The sequence below is a fragment of the Bicyclus anynana genome, chromosome 21, assembly GCF_947172395.1.
Source record: "Bicyclus anynana chromosome 21, ilBicAnyn1.1, whole genome shotgun sequence".
NCBI lineage: Eukaryota > Metazoa > Arthropoda > Insecta > Lepidoptera > Nymphalidae > Bicyclus > Bicyclus anynana.
Window position 1 is genome coordinate 5,856,308 of NC_069103.1, and position 20,794 is coordinate 5,877,101.

The 20,794-nt window shown below is 37.9% G+C and overlaps 1 protein-coding gene across 1 annotated transcript; it reads left to right on the forward strand.

Moving 5' to 3' along the window:
* Positions 1–5,202: 5,202 nt before the first annotated feature.
* LOC112046917 (probable cleavage and polyadenylation specificity factor subunit 2) lies at positions 5,203–20,106 on the forward strand. The gene is made up of 13 exons (XM_024083766.2): positions 5,203–5,556; positions 6,388–6,653; positions 7,571–7,816; positions 8,513–8,700; positions 9,465–9,688; positions 10,912–11,061; positions 11,908–12,106; positions 12,838–12,928; positions 13,929–14,115; positions 15,826–15,916; positions 17,016–17,130; positions 18,705–18,892; positions 19,952–20,106. Exons 1-13 carry the CDS (start codon positions 5,408–5,410, stop codon positions 20,042–20,044), a joined length of 2,187 nt encoding a protein of 728 aa, XP_023939534.2. The 5' UTR covers positions 5,203–5,407; the 3' UTR covers positions 20,045–20,106.
* Positions 20,107–20,794: the final 688 nt, after the last annotated feature.

Sequence of the window (20,794 nt, forward strand, 5' to 3'; positions counted from 1 at the left end):
AGCGTAACTTAAGGGGTAGACACTCAGTTTTAGACAATGTTGTAAAATAGTAACAACAAAAAAGGACCCTGGCTGGCATTCTCGGACCAAGTTTAATTTTAAGTTTCGATTTTACATATTACCATAATAATCATAAACTGACGATTCTTAAGTGTTTATAAACAAAGCCTACTTGAAATAAATGAATTTTGGTGTATGACAACGTATTACCTACTTGATGAATGAGCTTCGTTCGTAACACTTCCGATGGTCCGCGCGGGCCGTGGGGCGTGTAGCGCTGTGAATGAAAAACCCACGACGGATGTACCTTACTTCCCCGCACGCACGATTTTGCAGTTTTTCCCCCGTCGCCCGCATGTCATGGGAGTGTCATCAACGAACTTGCCAGACTATAACAGAGTACAATAACGACCCGCGACTCGCTATATGAGTCCCCAGCCCGTATACAAACAGAAAAAAATCGTTGAACCATTCTAAGCCGAGGTTTGTTGATAATGGCACAAACTACTATTGGAAGTGAATATTTGCCACAGTTTAGTCGGTGGAATTGTTTCACTGAAAAATTTAGTAGGACATGTGGGAGCCAATAGAATAAGGCTTAAACTTTACTGCAAAGAATAAAGCGGATCAATTCTCAATCAATAATAATAATCAATCGGAAGCTTCAATAGCTCTACGATAGAGAGACTCCGAGATTTTTATAGCTTCTATCCTCACTCGCGAAGAAAGACATCTGAAATCAGCAGCCCTATTCTGTAACGATAGGAGCAGGAGCAATCTCTTAAAAAAAGATACCTGACCCTAAAACTTTAGATTCACATGGGTTCGAATCCTGGATCGACCTACAAAATATTCATAAGCTTCACTTCCATCATTATTTTTACAGCCCAAAGTTGAAAAGTTGGTTGTTTTATTTATGGAGAGCGCGCTAAGCCGTCGGCCTCGATCATTATCATTAACATCGAATAATAATTGTTTAATCGTCAGAACATTGTCACCTCAAGGTCTAATCTCTATATCCGCTCTATTATAAAGAGGAAGGCCTGGCCTTGCAGTGGTACGTTAAAATAGGCCAATAACCAAAATCGCTCCGCTCAACAACAGCACACACCCTAATACACATTGACAATGATGCGTGCCGCAGCTCGGGGCGGATCGAAACTGTCAGAAACACGCTCTATAACGGGACTTGGCCCGATTTTTTAGTAAAATTTCGGAAGCTCGTATTTTACCGCCTTTTGTTCACGTTATGTTACGTGCGGGGAGGTACGTCGATGGATTTTTTATACAAATAGAAGTTGCCTACTAACTTAAATTTAAAAATTTTATGTTATACAATTTGGTAATAAAATGTTATACCTCATTATTATCAGCATAATTATATTTTTGACTACAAGGCTAGTCGTCCTTTCTCATAGGGGAGAAGATTTGAAATTTAGACCTCCCCACGTTGATCCATTATCCAGCAAATGGGCGTTCCCCATCAAATGGGCGTCCTCTACCTCGTGAGCTTCTACAAATAGCCATACCTGAAGGTGCAAGACACCGTCCCGGCGCAGGGTGGCCACTAAATCAAATTCCCCATCGTCTGATACTCGCGCCATGAGGCCAAGCCTCGAGGTTTTCGGGAGGAGGTAACATCACTGCCATAGCTTTATGACGCTCAATACGACCAACCTAAAAAGAAGTATTGAAAATTTCTTAGAATAAGAATAGCAATCTATATTATTAGGCCTTCACGGCGAAGAGAAATGGAGCTTATTCCCTCCAAACTGCTCGAACGAGCGTTGGCGGACTACCTACCTTTCTACATAGGTAAGTTTAAAACTAAAATGATCAACGTAAAGTAGGTTACCTTCCACGTTTTCATAAAAAGATACTAAAATAAAATCCTTTACCTCTCCACTCTCCAGCAAATAGCCACTCTAACTATTAAGGCCAATTTAGAAGGAAGCTTTTACATGTTATTCGCTTGTTTACAGTGTTGTGTGCTTATCAGTTAATGCTAATGGCATAGATTTACCTGAGTACCTAGCTACTAACATTCATAAATTATCAGGTAAATAATGGTGTAAAAGCCTACGTGATGATGCAGACTTTCGTCATGTTATAAAAGAAGAAAGTTTGTCAATCTATGACCTCGTTATTGATACAAGTTTACAAGTTCATCAAAAATTGATACTACCCAGAAAATAGTAGATCGATGCAAACCATTTTTTTTTTACTGCTGTTTACAATTAAGCAGTTGCTAATCAACAGTTTTTGGCTGGTGGAAGGCTTCGGCCGTGGCTAGTTACCACCCTACCGGCAAAGACGTACCGCCAAGCAATTTAGCGTTCCGGTACGATGCCGTGTAGAAACCGTAGGGGGTGTGGATTTTCATCCTCCTCCTAACAAGTTAGCCCGTTTCCATCTTAGACTGCATCATCACTTACCATCAGGTGAGATTGTAGTCAAGGGCTAACTTGTAAAGAATAAAAAAAAAAAAGTTAAGCAACTGAACAGCCACATTGTAACCTGGATTATCACATAGGCTACTTTCTATCTCAAAAATTACATATGTACCTAATTATTTCTCGCGGGGTGCAGCTAACTATGTTATATGTTTAAGTCTACTCTCTGTACCATAGATTAACGATTCGCTACAAGATGCTCTGTACCGACTCTTAAATCTACGACTAAATCATCTACGAAAACTTCTTTTTGAAAAGTTACATAAACTCAAAGAGCAAAATATAGAGAATTAACTGACAACGACAAAATCTAAAATAGTTAATTCTAACCTATAAGTTTAGTGTCACTGTATCAAAGAAAGTCTTATACGTTGACTGAATATTAGCTTACGAGTAGGAACATTAGTTATATTTAAAATATAACGCGAAAATGGTTAGTACATACTGATTAGCACATATCCTACTACCTAATATACCTAGGCATTAGGTGAGTACTTAATGACCTAACCTATGATAAAGTACCTAAGGCCTACCTCTCTATATTATTCTATATCCTTCACAACGCGGGTGAAACCGCGAATTTCTTTAGATTAAAAATACTATAAAGTACTTGGCTGCAGCAAATAGCTCCTTAATAATCTGATGTTATTCCACAGGCGTTAATGTGGTGGGAATACGTCATCATAGTTCTTGGCATTTTCATCGGATGCGTGTTTCTTAACTACTTTGTTAAAATATTTAATGGTGAATGTGTGTTTTAATTTATATTTTATAAACCTTACTTAATTTGTAGATATTTATACATTTGAAGTCCCCTAATTATTTAATTCCACGATAGCCTATGCCTTTGGCCTTACGCCAAGGACGTAGTTCCGGGGCATGTACTTAAAATTTTTCAGTTTTGTGCATTTTAAAAAAGTAAATATCACGTGTCTCAAACGGTGAAGGATAGACAGAGTGAATAAACCTGCATACTTGAGATTTTTCTTAATTCTCTACGTGTGTAAAGTCCGCCTATCAACAATGGCAAGCGTGACGGACTATTAACCTTTTATTTAAAACTAGCGGACGCCCGCGACTTCGTCGGCACTTTAGACCTCTTTAACCCAGCCCTTACTTAGTATCGCTGTAAAAAAGAAGTAACTTCTTCCGTTTTCCCAACATTCCCTTCCCTTCACAGCTGTGCTCCTATAGATCGTAGCGTGGTGAATAGTATACTTTAACCTCCCCAGGAGTATCGAAAATAATTGTACCAAGTTTCGTTAAACTCCGTCGAGTAGTTTTTGTTTCTAAACGAACATACAGACAGACATACAGACAAAAATTTAACTGCCTGCATTTTTGGCATCAGTATCGATCACTAATCACCCCCTGATAATTATTTTGGAAATATATTTCATGTACACAATTGAGCTCTCTACAGATTTATAGATTAAGTCCTAAACCCTCTCAATTTGAGTGGAGACTCGTGCCCATTAGAGCCGAATATGGGTTGTCATTGTCAATATTGTTGATGATGATGAATTATTCTTTTACAGAAGCAAGGCTAGATGAAAGGTTTAGTAGACTCCAGAGAAAGACATCAACGAACAGATCAACTCAAGTGCAAGATTCGTCATCAATGGAACCGATGTCTATAAAAGATGACCAATCTACAAATTCAACTAAAGGAATTTCCTTCGTTTATAATAAAGAAGAGAATATAAAAAGCAACAAATTAAACTCTAATTTATCGAGCAACGATTCATTCAAAGGACATTCTACGCTTTTTCTTGGCTCAATCTATAACGAAAATAGTCCTACAATAAGTTACAAAAATCATACAATTAATGGTAATGGATATTATGATAGTATTTTATTGAAAAAACAGAGTAATATAGAAATAAAATCTGATCACAGTGATATAGAATTAAAAATATGGGTTAGAGATTTATTATTAAGTCTTGTTAATGCAAAAATTTATAATAAGGAAAACCGTTGATGTGAAAACTTAATGAACGCAATAAATTTTATAGATAAACTTGCTTTTCTTTATTATTACAAGCATTTTGTTAACTCTAAGGTTTGTAATAAACATTATTCTTCTACGAACGTTATTGGACTATCAAAGAATAACATTTTCGTATCGTAGGTAGTTAGTAGGAACTACCTACGAGTATCTAGTAATCTACGCCATAAATAGACTTGTTCCATTTTAAAAACCACCGGGCGCATCGTAAACGTTCTTCAACGTAAACGACTTCGTTGTGCTAAAGAAAATGAAGTTTTCTAAACTCCCAGAGAACAATAGAGTAGGGGGACTATTAAAACAAACCGTTCATATTTTTATGACTGCTTTTGTAGGTGGGTAGGTTTACTTTTGCATCATAGAACTGTATCGAATAAATTGCATCCTACTTTTTGCAATACAAGTCTAAAATGCAGCAAATCAATGAAAATAAAACGAGAACTACGAGTGATTTCTACGATTTTTCAGTCAAAACTCCATACATCCCTGTGGTCCATACGAAATCTAATGGAAATTTTGAATGTAGCCTACGCATAGATTTACGAGCCGGTACAAATGTAGACATTTCACCGTAGACAGAGAAATACTCCGTCCACACATATCTCTATGGTTTACACATTTCACTCTCTGTCTATGCTCCATATCCTGGAAGTTTAAATTCTCTGCTCCATACATTATCTGTCCGTGAAACGTCATTAAAATGTCATTTCATTGTCAGTTGTCATCCTTGACAGTTGACACCACAAGAATTTTGTTTTCGTATTCGTATTGTATTTATGTATTTGTAATTCGTTTGTAATGTGTAAAAACTTTACTTACACTCATCACAAAATATTGTAAAAGATAACTGTTAGAACAATAAGTTGTAGGTCTAGTGTAATTGAATATTTTCTAACAAATAATGCAGTTATTGTAAACACAACGAGCCGGTTAGAAAGCCACAAGTATGACTTCTATTATAAAATTACACTGTCTCTCTGGTGCTGGGGATGAATCCCCGCCTTGCTATGTACTGCAAGTGGATGAATTCAAATTCCTATTGGATTGCGGATGGGATGAAAAATTCGATATGGAGTTCATCAAGGAACTGAAACGGTGAGTGTAAAATAGAGGTTATGTCTTCAACATTTCTGTAACGATTTCAATAATTATATCTCCTCTAAGTTCAATCAAACTCAAATGGACAGAATATAGACTTGTCATCATTATTTTAATATAGAATAACCTTACTATAAGTTCACACTGAGAAGGGGAGTGCTAGTCACCAAGTCCAGGATTCTGCTTTGAGTTTTTTTCTCTCTGTCACACGATGGACCTGGCACCTGGATGGTGACTCCATAGAATGCTAAGATATTAGTCCAATTTTTTTTTAAAGAATGTTTGATATTATATTCTAGCCAAGAAAGATAGTTAGAATACAGCATAATAAGAGATTCGTTGAATACAGCATAATAGGAGATTCGTTGATAGATTTACTCCTTCTGTTGACCCAACCTCCCAACCCAACCTCTAACCAACATGGCTCACTGTCAAATGACAGATGGCCGAGTAACAGTATAAGAGAAAGGAGAAAAAAAAAGAATTTTTAATATCTCTTTTTAATATGACCAATATTCCCATTCTCTTCCCAATAGTCGGGAATAACTGTATTACGACAATAACCCAACGAGGCAGGGATTGAACCACCACCTATCGGTGATAAGTCCAAGTGCTCTTACCGTTGAGTTATTGAGGCTCTATTTATTATTTTATTTATATGGTGCTTTGACCATTAATTTTTTTTATGAGCATGTGACATGCCAGTACACACAGTTACATGGTTTACAGTCAGTCTATTCTAGGAAGTCCATTTGACTTTGGCTGTGGTATGTTGACTTACAAAGCGTTTTAAACATAATCTTGTGATGTCTCCTTTTACTTTTCCAGCCATGTAAATAACATTGATGCAGTACTACTCTCACATTCTAACCCCTTACACCTTGGAGCGTTGCCGTATGCAGTGGGGCAGCTAGGTCTAAACTGTCCCATATATGCCACTCTGCCCATATACAAAATGGGGCAAATGTTCATGTATGATCTGTACCAGTCGTATAGAAATGTATCTGACTTTGATTTGTTCACTTTGGATGATGTGGACACTGCATTTGATAGGATTATACAGTTGAAGTACAATCAGACTATTGATATGAAAGGTAAGCATTTTTTTACTATTCCTTTGTTTAATATCAATAATTTGAGATGGATATATTAAATTTTATCCAACCTTCAAGGTTTTTGACCAATTAGAACATGTGCATTGGATATGTTTGCAAGCAAAATTAAAGTTAAATTTTAAATTTTTGTATAGAATCAGTAATTCAAATAAGTACATTAATTTTGTTTCTGTTGTTCACAATATGCTTGAAAATAACCTCGCAGAGAGAGTTGAAACATTGCCTTTAAAAATCCAATTATAATTTATGAATTTTAAATTTTGCTTGCAAACAAATCCAAACACACATGTTGGATACAATTAATTTAATTCAAAAGGCATAGGCGTGAATGCAGGTTGGGACATCACATCCAACTTTTCTGTTATATGCATTATATGAAATTAAATATAACATGGTCAATAATAAACATTGTTAAAAAACCTGCATACCTAAGAATTTTCCAAATTTTCTGTGTGTGTGAAGTCTGCCAATTCTCATTTGGCCATTGTGGTGGACTAAGGCCTAACCTATCTCATTCTGAGAGGAAACTTGTGCTCAATAGTGAGCTGGATATGGTTTGTTAATGATGAGATAGCAGACAAGAGTTAACTTGTCATACTAATTTGCTGGTGGTTATTTTTATTAAGTTACAGAGACTGCAATCTCTCCTGATGGTGATGATAGATGGATGATGTGATTATGCAATCTAAGATAGATGCGGGCTAACTTTTTAAGAGGAGTATGAAAATCCACACCATCAGTTTCTACACGTACCGTACCGTACCGGAACGCTAAATTGCTTAGCAGTATGTCTTTTCCGCTACTATCTAGCCACGGCCAGAGCCTCCCACCATCCAAAAATGTATAATACCTAAGAGTCTGCAAAAATTAATCAATATAACTTTTGTTATTTACAGGCAAAGGTCTAGGCCTCCGAATTACACCACTTGCAGCTGGTCACTTACTCGGAGGTACAGTGTGGCGTATCGCAGCGCCGGGAGAAGAGGACATTATATATGCTCCAGACTTTAACCACAAAAAGGAAAGACATTTAAATGGCTGTGACATAGAAAAGATTATGCGTCCGTCACTAATGTTGCTTGGTGCAATGAATGCTGACTATGTACAACAGAGAAGGAGATTGAGAGATGAGAAACTAATGAGTGAGTTGTATAGTATACTTTACTGTAGAAAAAACTGGCCAAGTGTGTGTCGAGCCTTGTATGTAGGGTTCCGTAGATTAAGTTAGCACTTTAATCCCTTATAGTAGGCGAGCCGAAGAGGGTATTTTTGCAGTTACTCGAGCGCAGCAGATAACCATAAGGGACTATACCTTGCACATTGTTGAGTACCTCTACCAAGTATGAGCCTTTAATATTGATGGGTACGTTTAGGGCAACCAAAAAAAAAACTAACTTCAGAAATACTCAACCAGCATGTCAGATTAGGATAAGGTAGGTGAGATTAGGTAGAGTATTTCTAAAATCTGACTATTAGAGCGTAATGTAATGGAATGTGAGGGCTCTAAAGTTACAAAATAAAACCCTTATATTTTAGTTCTCGAGTTACGAGCGCAGTTAATTTTTTACTTATTTTGAATTTAATTGCTAAAATTTTCTTACAATTTCAGTAAGCCAAAGTAATAAAAATTGCTTTTAAAGTCTGTATTTTTTTTTCCACCGCTAAAAGCGAAAAAAGTAAATAACCATTTATTCTTCCTATAATTTAATCTTCCAAATGTGAGTTAGTAGGTCCCCATGAAGCTTTTGTAACTGCAAATTTAGCATACCGGGCAATGCATAATAATACTGATAGCAATGCCCCATTTATAACATATTTTTTTTAATTGTTTTTGACAGCAACAATTCTCACCACTCTCAGAGGAGGTGGTTCAGTGCTTGTATGCACCGACACAGCGGGAAGAGTTCTGGAGCTGGCACACATGTTGGACCAACTGTGGAGGAACAAGGACTCTGGACTTGTTGCGTATTCACTGCTTCTACTGTCTAATGTCAGCTATAATGTGGTGGAGTTTGCCAAGTCACAGGTAATGTTTTAAATACATCACGCATTATAGCTTTAGCATTATGCACGATTTCATACCCGCGCAGTCTTTCCCTCCGTCGCTCGCATATCATGGGAGTGTCATTAACGAACTTGCCAGACTATATATTACGAGTCTGCTGTAACCTTGGTAGTAGTTGCCGCTTTAACTACAAATACTAAAAAAAAATCAACCTACTTCAAAATCACAGAAATGTTTCTACTAAACTAAAAAGCGAAAAATAATAAGCCAGTGGCGTGTTGATTAGAGCCGTTTCTGGAAGAACAACCACAGGAAACTACTGTCTGAAATTCCTAAATGTAAAAAATTGCTTCAATTAATACGTCAAACTCTTTTCACCGCCCCCAAACTGCTCAGAAAGTAGCACGTTAAGCCATTCATCATCATCATCATCCTATCAGCCGATCGACGTCACCTACAGGAAATAGGTCTTTTGTAGCAACTCCCAAACATCACAATCCTGACTCGTTTGATGTCGTCAGTCCACCTGGTGGGCGGTTGACCAACACTGGGCTTTCTAGTGCGTTTTTGCACTTCAGCCTCGCGACTAGCTGAGCTATATCATTGACTTTGTTTCTACTGCAGATCTCCTCAATTCTGATTCAATCACAGATAGAAACTCCAAGCATAGCTTTGAACTTTCTAATGAGGACCATAGTTAACGACCAAGTCTCGGATCCGTCTCACTGTAGTAAGCTGTTAAAATTTTGGGTATTCCACTAAAATTCATGTTTGTTTCTTTAAAGATAGAATGGATGAGTGATAAATTGACACGTGCGTTTGAAGGCGCGCGTAGCAACCCCTTCGCCCTGCGCCACCTCCAACTGTGCCACTCCGTAGGGGAGGTGACTCGCACTCCTGGCCCGAAGGTCGTGCTGGCGTCTTTCCCTGACCTGGAGACGGGCTTCGCGAGGGACTTGTTCCTGTTGTGGGCCCCACAGGCACAGAACTCCATTGTTTTGACTTCCAGGTAATTTTTAGAGTCCCGTAGTAAGGTAAAGGCACTTAGCTGTGTGTCTTTCTGTCACTCAAAATCATTTATTGTATTTTAGAATAGAATAGAATAGAATAGAAATCATTTATTTGTTAACACAACACATAACTACATAATAACTTAAAACTAATACATTTACATCGTAATAATAACTTAAAACTAATACTAAGAAAATATGTTGTGCCAAAAAAATGGACCTGACTCAGCTAAAATTTGTTGTGAGTACATCAGTACCCACAACGCTGGTATTCTGTCAGACCCTTAGGAGGGAAGAACAGAACACATACAATAATTATATTTTGTAATTTTAAGTAGTAAGTAGAGTACTTACAACATATTTTTTTATTTAGACTCTCAAGGGAATCTAAAATGGACACTTTCCGTTGACCTAGAATTATGTTTAGCAAATAATACTGTCTTGCACTACAAGTATAGTAAATAATCAGATATGTCTACAAAATTGTACGGAACAGGTATAATGACTAATTTTTATGAGACATTCGGGTTATTATTAACTAATAAATATGTAAAAAACAAAGAAGACAATCTTTGTTTGTTTTTAATGTTTGCGAAATAAATAAGATTATAAAATTTCAAAATCTACTAAAAATCTTTTATCGTTATTAGATGAAAATTCATACATTTATGCTTAGCTTGGCTTCCTTACATTAAACGTGACATTTTTCAATATATATGAACTATAAACATAAACGCACAAATAACAAAGATATTTGTTTTGGTTGAACGCCCATACAAGTCTAACGATCATTATGATCTATGACGTCATTAATTCGTGCCATTTCGTATGGGGTGTTTTTCTGTGCCGCAAATATGACCCTTTAAATCTCTGTAGCTCCGAAAGTAATGATCGCAGATATCCTGTTACTTTTACTAAATTGCTTTAGGTACTATCATCATACTCCTAACTTATATATAATTTAAAAAAACTGTCACTATCCCTATTTTTTACTTTTTAGTTTTATGATAAACTAGCTGACGCCGCGCAGTTTCACTCGCGTGGTTTCCGTTCCTGTAGGAATACGGGGATAATATATAGCCTATACCCTTTGTCAATAAATGGGCTATATAACACTGAAAGAATTTTTCAAATTGGACCAGTAGTTCCTGAGATTAGTGCGTTCAAACAAACAAACTCTTCAGTTTTGTAATATTAGTATAGATTAAATATTTCTGTATAGAACATCTCCGGGTACATTGGCGCGGGATCTCATAGAAAAAGGCGGGGATAGGACCTTAGAACTGACAGTGAGAAGACGAGTTCGCTTGGAAGGCGCCGAGCTTGAAGAGTTCCTGCAGCAACAGCGGTTGAAGGTTAACAACACTGTCAAGTAAGTAAAATATTCATTTATTTTCGTAACTTTAACTTTTAACTAGATTTAGCATAGCACCATATAATTAACTTAACTCTACTAACACCTACGTCATCATTATTAACAACCCATATTCGGTTCACTTCTGAGCACGAGTCTCCTCTCAGAATGAGTACACCTATGTACACATAAAAATACGTATAGTCGGATGATTGCCACAGTAGGTGGGATTAATATCAAATTAAACATAAACAATATTAATTTCGTGTAGTACATGGAATAAGTAAAAATAAATCGTAAATTAAAGATCATGTATTTTTCCAAATTTTCCAAACGTCAATACGCTGTTTTCCATTTTTTGACGTCACAATGTTCCTTCATGTACTAAACGTCAAACAAATTGTTAAATAATATTTACTCCGTTTGTAAAGGATTTGTTATAGTGACGTCATGAAACCGTTGAAATATAATCATGGCGACAGAGGCGTTTTGGGACGTATTATCAAAAAAAATATTCAAAAATTGAAATTTTCATGTAATCACGTCTAACGACAAAATAATATTTAAATATGATACTTTCTTTTCGATCTAGTAGAACGTTAATGAACAATTTTAGATAATTTTAAAAAAGTGTCAACTAGCCTATTAGACATGTATTTGAACGTATTGGTCACGTCACTCTGTTATAGTGCCTTTAGTCTAGCGGGGAAGTGAGGTGCATCAGTCGTAGGTTTTTCATTCATCGCTACACGCCTCCCGGCCCGCGAGGAACATCGGGAGTGTTACGAACGAAGTTGCCTAGCTACATATCCATAGAACGTGGATCTCTGACAGCGTGGGCTCTAAACATGTGTTAACATTCAGGGAAGAGACAGGCGGCATATCGTCGGACTCCGAGTCTGACAGCGAGCTAGAGATGTGGGTGGTGACGGGGCGGCACGACATACCGGTACGCAGCGACTCGCGGCCGACTGGCTGCTTCAAGACCAACAAGCGCCACCACGCCATGTATCCATGCCACGAGGAGCGCACCAGAGCGGACGACTATGGGGAAGTCATTAAAGTGAGTTTCATATTCCTAAAGAGTCCTTTCGTTAGTGAGTTACTTCCTAATAGTAGAAGAGTCGAAGAGGGGATTTTTGCAGTTACTCGAGCGCAGTAGATGAACATAAGGGAGTATATCTTGCACGTTGTTCAGTACCTCTACCAAGTATGAGCCCTTAATATTGGTGAGTACGTTTAGGGCAACTATAAATAAAATTAACTTCAGAAGTACATCAACCAGCACGTTTAATTATAATAAGGTAGATGAGTTGTTAGTTTAAAGGAATACATTTCAAAAATTTGTTAATTTGAACGTAACATATATGAAGGGTTCTCCTGATGATTTCAGTAAGCCAAAGTAATAAAAATTGTCGCACATTCATGTAGAAAATTTCACTTAAAAACTGGCCAATTTTGCTTTGACAGTTTTAGAATTATTGGTAAAGAAAATTATACCTAAAGCCCTTTGAATATAATCCAATATTCTATAAAACCCCAAATTCAAGGCAAATTCAACCTTAAGTATTTGGCACTCTATGAGGGGGGACGTTTTTTGCTCGCTGATTGTGCATCCACTTTTTAATAGGAGATTATATATTATAAACCATACCCTTCAGACTTCAATTCAGCGCTGCAGCTTGACGTTAAAATTAAACATGGCCGTAGTACATCCGACTACTAAAACTTATTCGTATTAGCATGTAAGTGATACTCAAACAAATTAAATTTTCGTTTTAATTAACTTTCCAGCCTGAAGACTACAGATTGGCTGAAATAGTTGATGCCGAAGGAGAAATCCGGGATGTGGCTCCTGCGCCGCCGCAGAAACAGGAACCTGATGGTACGAAATTATAGCTTGGGAAATTCATTCGTCACACTCCCGATGGTCCGCGCGGGCCGGAAGGGGGGTAACCCTGCGCGCTCGACTCCCGGACCCGGACCCTCGCAGTCCTTCCTTCTGCCCCACGCGCACGACTTCACACCCGCGCAGTCCTATCTTTAATTGCATTCAAAGGTTCTTCTACAAACAAATAAAATGAACATATGATACGACAAATACATTTTTAATTTTTTTCTTGTAATGATAATTCGGAACCTCTCATACATTTTTACCAGAAACTTTAAAAATACAAAGAGTAGACTCAAGTTTTATATCATTTTACAAACCTCGATAAGTACAAGTTTTTAATATAATGATCTTAAATAAAATAAAATAATTATTGCATTTGAAGTACAAAACAAATAAAACATTATTTACAAACATCGTACATTGGTAATTTAATCCGTAATGTTTAACAAAAATCAGATCTTCAAAATCTTAATTTTTTTAGGATTTTTATATTATATCTTTGCTTGCAATGCATTGAAAAAACTGACTCAAAATGTAAAATTTTGAAAAATCCAAAAAAACATTACTTGGTCAGTTGGTCACCCTTGGAAAACTATTCAAATTGGTTGTAGATAATTAGATGATGTATCTACCATATGCGTTTTATTAATTAACTAGCGGACGCCCGCGACTTCGTCCGCGTGAAACTCGATGTAAACTTTCAACTACCCCTACCCTATTCCTACCTACCCTATCCCTATTTCTTAATTCTCTGCGTGTGTGAAGTCTGCCAATCCGCTTTGGGCCAGCGTGGTGGACTAATGGCCTAACCCCTCTCATACTGAGAGGAGACTCGATCTCAGCAGTGAGTCGTATATGGGTTGATAACGACGACTACGACTTTTTGAGCCTATTCATTACAAACAAACAAACATACAAACAAAGTTTTCCTCTTTATAATATTAGTATAGAAGTATAGATGAGGGGACACCCTGTATTCGTATATTTACAGAGGAGATGGCGGAGATCCCGAGCAAGTGCGTGAGCTCGGTGCGGCAGGTGGCCATCCGCGCCAGTATCCAGTACATCGAGCTGGAGGGGCGCTGCGACGGCGAGTCGCTGCTGCGCGTCGTGGCGCACGCCAAGCCCAGGGGCATCGTCGGCCTGCGCGCCAGTCCATCTGCACTGGTTACTTTGAAGTAACTATGGATATATATATTTTCACTACTCTTGCTCAAATGCACAGTCATATTAACACTTCAGCCTCTAGGGGCTAAAGTAATTTTGTTTTTTTTTTTAATTTTTGTCTGTTACGAGTACTAGCCAACTTTATAACGAAGGAGGTTTTATTCGTAAATAGAATAGGTAAGGCCCTGATTGTTTGTAAAAATAAAAACTTAAAATTGAAATGAAATGCAGCGTTCTTGTCTGTGGAATGCGTTCATTTTTTTATTTAATTTTTTTTGAGTTGCGAATAGAGCGAGATTTAAAGACATGGGACATCCTTGACGGTGTACCTTTGCCTTTTTCTCATGTGAAAAAAATAAAATTATAAAAGCGAGAATTTAAAAAACAATTGGCATGAATAATACACTCTTGATTTTTTTCAGAAAATAATTGTAAATTTGTGACCGTAACTTACATATTTTTCAACATAATCATCTAGGTAAAAGCATCTCCCTTAATATCCAAAATTGTAGACTTTGACATTTAATTTTCAATTATTAAGCTATTTTATTTTCTCGCAATCGTAGTAAAAAGCAGAGTGTAACACGTGGGGCTAAACCCATTATAAACTCCTTTTCTATGTAGGCGGTCCTCGCCATACGGGTCGTGCCCTAAAAATAACTCGTATGTAATAGGTCTTTTTAGCTCCTTGTATAACAATCTACTATTTAGCTTGGAGTTTACTCTTAAGAAACGATTTCTCATATAATAGCCTTCGCTATGAAAAAAATATGGGCAGTAAAGTTCGATGAACGAATGACAGCGTTACGTTTTTGTGCGCAACCTATTCTGCGCACCTTTCATCGTACGCTGCCGCACATGCACGCCGCGGCCTGCTGCACCTCGGTTGCGCACCTTTCACGTAAGGCGTAACGTACGTATTGAGACGTACATAGTGTATAGGCAACATACACATATTTAGAGTTGATCTGAAAGAGTAAACTCCATTCGTGTGTCGGGGCCAACACACACTTTTTTTTTTATTCTATACAAGTTAGCCGATGACTGCAATCTCACCTGATGGTAAGTGATGATGCTATCTAAGTTGGAAGCGGGCTGACTGGTAAGGAATAGGATGAAAATCCACACCCCTCTAGGTTTCTACACGACATCGTACCAGTAGGTATAGCTTGGCAAGTTCGTTGATGACGGGGGGAACAGACTGCGCGGGTGTGAAGTCGAGCGCGCGAGGCATCGGGAGTGTTACGAACAAATTTGCCAAACTATACGCTAAATCGCTTGGCGGTACGTCTTTGCCTGTAGATAAGTAGTCACGGCCGATGCCAGCCAGACCTGGACCAATTAAGAAAATCTCAATCGGGCCAGCCGGGGATCGAACCCATACCACTACGCCACGGAGGCCGAATTATAGATTGAATGCAGATCCTGGCCCCCGACTTCAAGTCTGTTATTAGTATCATTTGAAATGTAAATTAGTAATTTTTAATATATAAATGCGAAAGGTCAATACGATATCTCAAATACCGCTTGACATACAAGGTTGAAATTTGCCAGGGAAGTAGTTCATAGATAGAAGACGTCCACTAAGAACGGATTTTGTGAGAGGGCCGGTCTAAGGGCGTCCGCTAGTATGGAATAAATGGCTTTTTATTATTTATTTATTATGCCATAGATCATAAAACCAAATACAAAAATGAATGTTCATTATTGTCTATGTCCAGGAAGCACTGTGAAAGTGAAGGCATAGAGAAGATATTCACGCCCAACCGCGGAGACACAGTGGACGCGACGACTGAATCGCATATTTATCAGGTAACTTGTCTTTGTGAATGCATGCGAATAAATGAAGAGAAATAGACAAAATGTTTTCCAATGGCGGAGAGTTGTCCCAGTCCCACATCTATCGTACCAACGCAGTAAAAAGATAGCGGTCTTTGCGCCGGCACTGGTTGAAATTTGTCTATTTCCCTTCATGAGATATGTCGTTGGTCGCTTGTTAACACTACTATAGGTTTAAGGTAAACCACAAAATATCTGTACAAGATCATGTCGTGGCATGTAGACATACGTCGACCAAAAGTGGCGCCATCGAAAATATCTCATCTGTGGCGTTGAGACGAAAGTTAGAGCGATATCTCAACAATGCCGTTATTGGTCGACGATATGTCTTTTTCTCTTTACAAGACGTTGACGTATGCTAGGCCTACAAAAGTATGCAAAATTAAAAAAATAGTGTAATATTATTGCTTATTCTAATAATGCTTAATCTAAAAAAAGTAATCTGTAGTTTAAATATACAAATCTCCCATTTGACGATTGATGAAAATAGTACCAATTGTTACGTTCCTACGTAACTGACAAGAAATCCGTTCATTGAGGGGTTGTCAAAAATGTACTCATAGTCATAAAAACAGAATGATAATTTTTAATTCCTCCTCCTATCTTTCAAGTTCAAACAAACTGCACACGGTGTGAAAAAAAAAATCTTATACTAGCGGTCGCCCGCGACTACGTCCACCCTTAGACCGCTTTGATCCAGCCCTTACTTTATGACTGTAAAAATGGAGTAACTTCTCCTGTTTTCCCAATATTTTCCTTCACTGCTTTGCTCCTATTGCTCGTAGCGTGATAATAAGTATACTATAACCTGCCCAGGAGAATGAAGAATAATTGTACCAAGTTTCGTTAAAATCCGTCGCGTAGTTTTTGTTCTATAATTAACATACGGACAGACAGACAAAAATTTTACTAATTGCATTTTTGCCATCAGTATCGATCACTGATCACCCCCTGATAGTTATTTTAGAAATATGTTTAATGTACAGAATTTACCTCTCGACAGATTTATTATAAGTATAGGTTATTCGATTTTTGTATTATTCTATACAAAAAAGTTTTCAATGGTTCGCAGGTGAAACTGACGGACAGCCTCATGTGCGGCGTGTCGTGGAGATCCGCGGGAGATGCGGAGTTGGCGTGGCTCTCCGCTGTCATCACGGCGCCGCGAGCGAGGGAACCCACCGCCGGTGAGTGCTTCATCATCATTATTGCTTGGCAACATCGTTCTTAACACTCCCGATGTTGCGCGCGAGCCGGGGAGTGTGTAGCGATGAATGATGAACTGATGCACATCACTTCCCCGCACGCACGATTTCACACCCGCACAGTCTTTCTGTCGCCCGCATATAATGGTAGTGTTGTCAACGAACTTGCCAGACTATAATAGCCTCAGACTAATTGAATATGCAAATTTAAAATGTCCAGAATTTAAAAAAAGGACTAATTATTATCCAAACCAGTGTATAATTTTTAAAATTATTGTGTTACATTTCGTTGTTAATTGGTCTTCGAAAATTACTAAAATTGTTTATTTTAAAATTAATCTAAATATGTTATTAATAAGATATTTTATATTTGTGAGATGTATGTACAGAATATCTAGTTGTTAGTTGACATTTATCAGTCCAACACAAGAAACCCTTTAACAATATTAAAAATGACTTCAAGCTAATTAACATGCTAGCGAAAAAAAAATTAATTTATGAAAATATTTAAATTTCTGTTTTATTCTGTTTCGTAAGTATGAAATTATTGAACTTTAGGTTAGGTTGAAGTGAATGACCTCAAAGGGACCGACGAGCCGCATAGCGGCATTGCGGCGAATAGGTAGATGTTTGAAAATACAGTATGTTTTAAAATTTTTGAAACTTTGGTACAATCGTAACTCCTTGAATTGTACTTTGTTTTTTTTTAAATAACACTAATGGATAATATACATTGGGTACATTGTGTGGGATTTCGGTTTATGACGATAGTAACTCTCACAGTGTGAGCAACTAACTTCACGGTATAGTTGTGTATAGTGTAAGGACATAGAATATATTTATTGGTGTTAAGTATTTTCAATCAGTAAGTTTACCTCCTCATTTCAAAAAATTACAAACATTTTTGTTTGCGATACTAGTGTCTTTTTGTAATTAGTCTGAGAGGATATGCAATGAATGTTACTCCTACATTTCAATAACCCCAGACTCTATACAAACTTGAGCCCAAATTATACATATGATACAGAGATGAATTGGGCACAAATTAGGACAATCAAGGAGAATTCTCATGAGTTCCCCTTAATTGTCCTTAAATTGGCCAATTTCCAAAAAAAATCTATATTTGCCTAATCCGTTAAATTACTTGCTACAGGTGGGCAATAATTTGTATCCCTTTGACATAAAATTAATTGTATTATCTGTGTCTAACTGACATATTTGATCAAACTATGATATTTGACAATGCCATCTCATTTATTGATTTTGACATTGACAGCCCGCGTTTGCAAAGACAACTGACAATCAGTGAAATACGTTGTTGCGTAACATCCTCTTTGTTAAGAGGACGAATAAATCACTACGATCTGTGTGAAAATGATGAATGATGATCAGCTTATTTTCCTTGTTGGCGAATATTATTTCGTCTAAGATTCTAATGGAGTAATCTAGTAAAATATACAAGATTATTAGTACATTTTTCATTTCTGTATCGTTAGTTAAAGTGGGCCCAATTTAGGACATTTCCTTTATTTTGTTTCTTTCTTGCTGTGGTGCAGAGGACGCGGCAGACGACGAGATGATCTCGCTGGAGTGCGCGGGCGCAGCGAGCGCGCCGCACGCCGCCTCGTTCGTGAACGCGGTGCGCCTGTCCGAGCTGCGCGCCTCCCTAGCGCGCCTCGGCCTCAACGCAGAGTTCTCGGCCGGCGCGCTCGAGTGCTGCAACGGCACCATTGCGATACGACGGGTGAGTTCACATCTATCTGTGATGATTTGCATCCACATTGTGGCAGTGGGCTATGCCCGCCACAGGGAGGTGGTAGGTAAGTGAACAAATAAAACAGTTCAGGGTTCAGATCGTATACTTTTTCAAAACGCGCCAACACGGCCTGAACGAAGAATCAAGCCTCGTCGTGCGCTGGTGAGGGAAGACCAGATGGCTCGTAGTCGTACTCGTACTACGATGAAGATGAAAATGAGGATGAAGAAGGTGAAGCGGATTTCTCCTAGGTTTCGAGCCCAGGAAGCCAACACCAACCAAGGTTAAATAGTTAATTGGTACTCGTATAGTCACACCACACCCTTCGGCACCTGACGCAGGTATTAGAATGACTCGCACTTTATGTGCGGTCGGTTAACGTCGCTCCTTCCGAGTGCACCCGAAGTAAATCATCATATTAACAGCTGTGCGCGAGTGTGTTTAGTTATGATAAGTTGGTATCGAGCGCGCGGATCTGTAGGCTCAGTGCAAACCACTATCCTATTTAAATTATAGCGTTACAACATTTCGTACAGCAAAAACTTAGGATTTGCGTTTGTTTCCTCACACTTATAATTTAAACACCTACAAACATTGACCTCTCATAATAAAAGGACGAAGAAGAAAATTTCACTTGAAAACTGGCCAATTTTGCTTTGAAAGTTTTAGAATCATTGGTAAAGAAAATTATATCTAATAATAGCCTTGAATTATAGTCCAATATTCAATAAAATTCCAAATTCTGAGCAAATTGAACCTTAAGGATTGAGTTTAAGGTCGAATTTGCAAATGCGACTACTTGAATTGAGTGCCAAGACGTTGTATTTGGCACTCATTGAGTGGGAACGTTTTTTGGTCGCTGATTGTGCATCTACTTTTTAATAAGAGATTGATGCCTACAAAGAAAGAGTGAATAGGCTTGTTCTAGGGAAATGCGCTCCAACTTAGACCGCATTTATGCTTTACATCAGGTTTAGTTGTAGCCTTTATTGCATAAAAAAGAGCTGCACATCCACACCTCTATATTAAATAGATTATTATTTCCAGTTGGAGAATGGTCGCGTTGCTCTGGAAGGGGTGCTGTCCGAAGAGTATTACAAAGTGAGGGAACTGTTGTACGATCAATTTGCTATTGTTTAACGTTAAGGCTGATTTTTGTTATTAGGTAATAGTAATTAATTACACTTTCTAAGTCGGTATAATTGTTGTTTTATTTTTTTTCATGGTAGATGCTGTATCGTTTTTTTCATTGGACAAATCTGGGGTTTATTATTTGATACTAAAAGAATGTAGAAATCTAAAATTTAGCGCGCTAAACTAGAAAGGTTACTTATTATTGTCTTTTTTTTTATTCTTTACAAGTTAGCCCTTGACTACAATCTCACCTGATGTTAAGTGATGATGCAATCTAAGATGGAAGCGGGCTAACTTGTTAGGAATAGAACGAAAATTCACTCCCTTTTCGGTTTTAACACTACATCGTACCGGAACGCTAAATGGTTTGGCGGTACATCATAGCCGGTAAAGTGGTTACTAGCCACGTCCATTAAATTTCACTCTGATAAACAGAAAATAAATCAATAACTCTGATGGTTTTAATGTGTTATTGCACCCGAGCCGACGCCGACAAGTTACAACTTGTCCGTCGTGATACGGTTAAAACAATGAATGTTCAGAACGCGTCATGGCTTTACTTCATTGCCACAACGCGTTGAGATCGAATATCATGTCAGCCACGACACGAATTTCGCTATTTGATCTTTCTGTCATCGCCAAAATGCGTCGTGCGCGTTTTCATTAGAGCTAAAACACGAATTTCGCCATATGGGTGATTTACTGTGACCAAAACGCGTTGTAAGCTATTTTACCGCTCACTGACCGTTTTCGATC

Coding starts and splice junctions, on each gene's coding strand:
- LOC112046917 (XM_024083766.2), top strand. CDS start 5,408: ATGACTTCTATTATAAAATTACACTGTCTCTCTGGTGCTGGGGATGAA. Junction 5,557..6,387: donor TTCATCAAGGAACTGAAACG/GTGAGTGTAAAA, acceptor TTACTTTTCCAG/CCATGTAAATAACATTGATG. Junction 7,817..8,512: donor GAGAGATGAGAAACTAATGA/GTGAGTTGTATA, acceptor TGTTTTTGACAG/CAACAATTCTCACCACTCTC.